Below are 5,913 nucleotides of genomic sequence, written 5' to 3'. Positions count from 1 at the left end.
AAATTAAAACTTTTTATTGAACTTGTTTGAAGAAATATTATACTAGAACATGGTTTAGAGCTCGAACACACAAAACCTGTGAGATTTTAAGCCTATTTGATTGATTACATTTTATCAACCAATATTTTATTTTTGGTGTGTGTTTTTCTCTCTAAAATTGTGATCTTTGTCTTGCTTAATTCTATATTTCCATTGTTTGATGTATGCACGCACTTATATAATTGAGGCCTTTATTTCACTGAGCTTACATACCCATATGGCCTTACCTTTCATTATCCCTTCTAAGAGAAAAATAATAATATCTTTAATTTGAATCCTTGGTTAGCTTAGACTAGTGAGAGTGCTCATGAATTAAGTGTGGGGAAAGTGAGTTTGGAAACAGTTGGTTTAAGAATTGGGTGTTATATATGTTTATGAAAATGTGAAAGAAATGTTTAGGACATAATTCATGCATTCAATAATTTAATCATATGCATTGAAAAAAAAATATAAAGTAATAATAATAATAATAATAATAATAATAATAATAATAATAATAATAATAATAATAATAATAATAATAAAAGAGAGAAAAAGAAAAGAAAAAAGAGCAAATAATAAAAGGGGACAAAATGCCCCAAAGTAAATGGTGATAGCAATGCATATGTACTGTACTCAAAATTAGGATGCATGAATATGTGGAAAACATGGTTAATGGATAGTTAGATGTTGTATTATGACTACATGGATTGTCTAAAGTTAGGTGGAAAGTTTAAGTTAATTAAGAATTCAGATTTTAGTCCACTTGGCCAAATACAATCCTACCTTGACCCTAACCCCATTACAACCCTTAAAAGACCTCTTGATATGTGTATTTATGCATCAAATTTGTGTTGATTGATAGAAGAAAAGCAAGCCTTAGAAAGCAAGATTAGTAGAGAATTGAGAGATCGAACCTTAATACCTGAGCGATTAGAGTGCATACACTTCCGGTGAGGGTTCGATGCTCGGATCCTTGTTCCCGGCTTTCATGAGCTATTTTCTTTTACAAGTTTACTCGTACTTTATTTTATTATTTAAATTAGTAAAATCCAGTTCATAGTTGTTCTTAAAAGATTTGTTTACTTTTAACCAAGTAGATGAAAGTATTTTGCATGTAGTTGCATTCATATAGATAGGTTGCATTACATACTTTCTACCATTCCCCTTCACTCTCTTATAGCTTCTCTTGAACTTAGCATGAGGACATGCTAATGTTTAAGTGTGGGGAAGTTGATAAACCTCTATTTTATGGTTTATCTTGTGCTCAATTGATTGGTTTTTATCAACTCTTTACTCACTTATTCATACTAATTGCATGGTTTTACGTTTTCCTTCTTGATTTTGTGCTATGATTGAAAATATGCTTCTTTGGCCTTATATTTGCTAATATTAATCCTCTCTTATTACCATTAGATACCGTGATATGTGTGTTAAGTGATTTCAGGGATTATAGGGCAGGAATGGCTTAGAGGATGGAAAGGAAGCATGCAAAAGTGGAAGGAATACAAGAAACTGAAGGAACTGCTAAAGCTGTCCAACCTGACCTCTTGGTACTAAATTGACCATATCTTGAGCTACAGAGGTCCAAATGATGTGGTTCTAGCTGCGTTGAAAAGCTAATGTCCGAGGCTTCGCAACGATATATAATTTATCATATCTTCTCTGAAGCCAGGTGACACGAACGCGTGGATCACGCGGATGTGTGACCTAGCAAAAACCCAATCCATTCTAACGCGTGGATGACGCTTCTGCGTGACTTTGCAGCGACCTATACGTACCAGAAATCGCTGGGGGAGATTTCTGGGCTATTTTGACCCAGTTTTCGGCTCAGAAAACATAGGTTAGAGGCTATAAAGTGGGGGAATGCATCCATTCATAAAAATAACATATACAACTTTCATTATTCACAATTTTAGGATTAGATGTAGTTTTTAGAGAGAGAGAGGCTCTCTCCTCTCTCTTAGGATTTAGGATTTAGGATTTAGATTTTTAGGATTAGGATTCCTCTCAGTTTATGGTTATTTCTTCATTCCAGGTTCAATGTTCCTTTAATTTATATTCTCTTCTACTTTATTCATTCTATTACTTTAGTTTGTTTATTTTCCCAAATTGGTTTATGGATTCCTATGTTTAATTTGATTCAATACAATTTGAGGTATTTCAGATTTAAGATTTCTTTCTTTTATTTATGTTACTGCTGCTTCTAATCTGAAGGCATTTTTATTCGAATAGATTTTCTCCCCTTTTGGCTTTGGTTGAGTAAATTGTGACACTTGAGTTATCAAACTCAGCTGTTGATTGAAAATTGGAATTTGCTGATTGATTTGGATCCCTCTAAAGCTAGTCTTTCCATAGGAGTTGACTAGGACTTGAGGAATCAGATTAATTAGTCCACTTGACTTTCCTTTATTTAGTAATGGTTAACTAAGTGGGAGCAATAACAATTCTCATCACACCTGATAAGGATAACTAGGATGAGATTTCCAGTTCTCATACCTTGCTAAGAGTTTTTCTAATTAATAATTTATTTTCTTCCAATTAATCATGCTTTCATTCAAGGCTTTTTATTTTAATTACATAAATTCTCTTGTTAATTTTCATTGTTTTAATTTATAATTATTTATTTGCCCATTGCCCAAACTCAACATTCCCCAGAAAACTCATAACCAATAATAAATACACCTCCCTGCAATTCCTTGAGAAGACAACCCGAGGTTTGAATACTTCGGTTATAAATTTTATTGGGTTTTGTTACTTGTGATAACCAAACTTTTGTACGAAAGGATTCTCTGTTGTTTTAGAAACTATACTTACAACGTGATTATTTTTTATAAAATTCTTTACTAGCAAGAATCCAATCGTCAATGCTATAGGATGGACACTTGCAGACTTGAAGGGAATTAGTCCTTCAATGTGCATGCACAAAATCCTACTTGAAGAAGGAGCCAAGCCCTCAAGATAGCATCAAAGAAGGATAAACCCAACCATGAATGAAGTAGTCCAAAAAGAGGTGTTGAAATTGTTGCAAGCTGGGGTGATTTACCCTATCTCGGACAGCCCTTGGGAAAGCCCAGTGCAAGTAGTCCCAAAGAAAGGAGGGATCACTGTTGTACCAAATAAGAAGAATGAGCTGATACCTACAAGAACAGTGACCGGTTGGCGCATGTGCATTAATTATAGGTAGCTTAACGAGGCCACCAGGAAGGATCACTTTCCCCTACCTTTCATGGACCAGATGCTGGAAAGACTTGTGGGACATGTATATTATTGCTTCTTGGACGGTTACTCTGGTTACAACCAAATAGTTGTAGACCCTAAGGACCAAGAAAAGACCTCATTTACCTGTCCCTATGGTGTTTTTTCTTATAGGAGAATGCCCTTTGGATTGTGCAATGCACCTGCAATATTCCAAAGGTGCATACTCTCCACATTTTCAGACATGATTGAAAGATTCATTGAGGTGTTTATGGATGACTTTTCTATATTTGGTAATTCATATTCTAACTGTTTGCACCACTTAGCCTTGGTGCTAAAGAGATGTCAAGAAACCAACCTTGTTTTGAACTGGGAAAAATGCCACTTTATGGTTACAGAGGGGGTGGTTCTTGGCCATAAGATCTCAAAAAGAGGCATAGAGGTGGACAAGGCCAAGGTGGAGGTGATTGAAAAGTTACCCCCACCTTGCAATGTCAAAACAGTTAGAAGTTTTCTAGGACATGCTGGCTTCTATAGGAGGTTTATTAGAGACTTCTCCAAGGTTGCCAAACCTTTGAGCAACCTGCTTGTCTCTAATGTACCTTTTGTTTTTTATAAAGAATGCATGCTAGCCTTTGAAGAGCTTAAGAACAAGCTCTTCTCTGCACCTATCATAGCACCACCTAGTTGGGATCTACCCTTTGAGTTAATGTGTGATGCATCTGACTTTGCTGTTGGTGCTGTCCTAGGACAGAGGAGGGACAAGTTGGTGCATGTTATTTACTATGCCAGCAAAGTCCTTAATGAGAATTAAAGAAACTATACCACTACAGAGAAGGAATTACTTGCCATTGTCTTTGCTTTTGATAAATTTAGATCATATCTTATTGGCTCCAAAGTAATTGTATTCACTGATCATGCAGCACTCAAATACTTGCTTACCAAACAAGAGTCCAAGCCCAGACTAATAAGGTGGATCCTGCTTCTCCAAGAGTTTGACATTGAAATTAAAGATAGGAGTGGAGCATAGAACAAAGTGGCTGACCACCTCTCAAGGATCCCACAGGAAGAAGACGATGCACCCCAAATTGCAGTGAATGAGAGCTTCCCTGATGAGCAGTTGATGATGATCCAAGAAGCCCCTTGGTTTGCGGACATAGCCAATTTCAAGGCTATTGGGGAACTACCAACCAACATCAGCAAACACATGAAGAGGAAGCTAATCAAAGATGCTAAACACTACATTTCGGATGAGCCTTTTTTGTTTAAAAAGTGTGCTGATGGGATCTTGAGAAGGTGTATTTCCCATGAAGAAGGGCAGGAAGTACTTTGGCAATGTCATGGCTCTGCATATGGAGGCCATTTAGTGGGGAAAGAACTGCAGCCAATGTGCTACAATGTGGGTTCTATTGGCCAAACATGTTCAAGGATGCAAAGGAATTAGTATCAAGGTGTGATAAATGCCAAAGGGCTGGCAATCTACCCAAGAAAAATAAGATGCCACAGAGGTTTATAACGGAGTTAGAATTGTTTGATGTATGGGTAATTGATTTTATGGGACCTTTCCCATCCTCATACTCAAACAATTATATATTGGTGGCTATAGATTATTCTTCAAAATGGGTAGAAGCCATAGCCACAACAACAAATGACAACAAGGTTGTGATGAACTTCTTGAAAAAGAATATCTTCAGCAGATTTGGTGTTCCTAGAGCTCTCATCAGTGATGGAGGATCACACTTCTGCAATAGGCAACTTGAAGCACTCCTCTCTAAATATGGAGTGAAACACAAAGTAGCAACTCCATACTATCCACAGACCAACGGGCAAGCTGAGATCTCAAACAGGGAGCTCAAAAGAATTCTTGAAAAAACTGTTGAAAGCTTAAGAAAGGATTGGTCTAAGAAGCTTGATGATGCTTTATGGGCCTACAGGATAGCCTTCAAAACACCCATTGGGATGTCTCCATACCAATTGGTGTTTGACAAGGTTTGTCAGCTACCAGTTGAGCTTGAACATAGAGCATTCTGGGCTCTAAAAATGCTAAATTTTGATGATCAAGCTGCTGGAGAAAGGAGGCTAATGCAGCTCAATGAGTTGGAGGAATTCAGAAATCAAGCCTATGACAATGCAAAGATTTACAAGGAAAACACAAAGAGGTGGCATGATCAAAAGATAGCAAGGAAAGAGTTCAAAGAAGGACAGAAAGTGTTGCTGTACAATTCAAGACTCAAGTTCTTCCCAGGGAAGCTCAAGTCTCGATGGTCTGGACCCTTCACCATCCTCAAAGTATCACCTTATGGTCATGTAGAGCTCATGGAGGACACAACACAAAGAACATTCACTGTGAATGGCCATAGGCTCAAGCATTACTTGGGGGACTCACTGGATGAGAAGAGAGTGAGCTACCATCTCAGATAAAGAAGGAAGAACGTCAAGCTAGTGACGCTAAAGAAGCGCTAGTTGGGTGGCACCCCAACACTTTATATCCTTTTGATTTACTGATTTCTTAGAAGTAGATTAAAATTGTCAACTTAGATAGTTTAAGTTCCAGTTTAATATTCTTATTTCATTGCTTTCTAAAGGTAGATTATAGGTGGTAGATTAGGAAGTTCAAATTTCAATTTTTGATAGTTAGAATATCTTCAGTTTATTTTCTTTTTCTGAAAAGTGCAATTTGATGAATACATTCACTGC

At 36.9% G+C, this 5,913-nt stretch overlaps 1 protein-coding gene across 1 annotated transcript; it reads left to right on the top strand.

The window, feature by feature from the left end:
* The first annotated feature begins 5,175 nt into the window (after positions 1-5,175).
* On the top strand, positions 5,176-5,637 carry LOC112778540 (uncharacterized). Its single transcript, XM_025822847.1, has one exon. The coding sequence runs from the start codon at positions 5,176-5,178 to the stop codon at positions 5,635-5,637; it is 462 nt and encodes a 153-aa protein (XP_025678632.1).
* Positions 5,638-5,913: the final 276 nt, after the last annotated feature.

The sequence above is a fragment of the Arachis hypogaea genome, chromosome 19 (assembly GCF_003086295.3).
Source record: "Arachis hypogaea cultivar Tifrunner chromosome 19, arahy.Tifrunner.gnm2.J5K5, whole genome shotgun sequence".
Lineage (NCBI taxonomy): Eukaryota > Viridiplantae > Streptophyta > Magnoliopsida > Fabales > Fabaceae > Arachis > Arachis hypogaea.
This window is presented reverse-complemented; position numbering and strand designations above follow the sequence as displayed.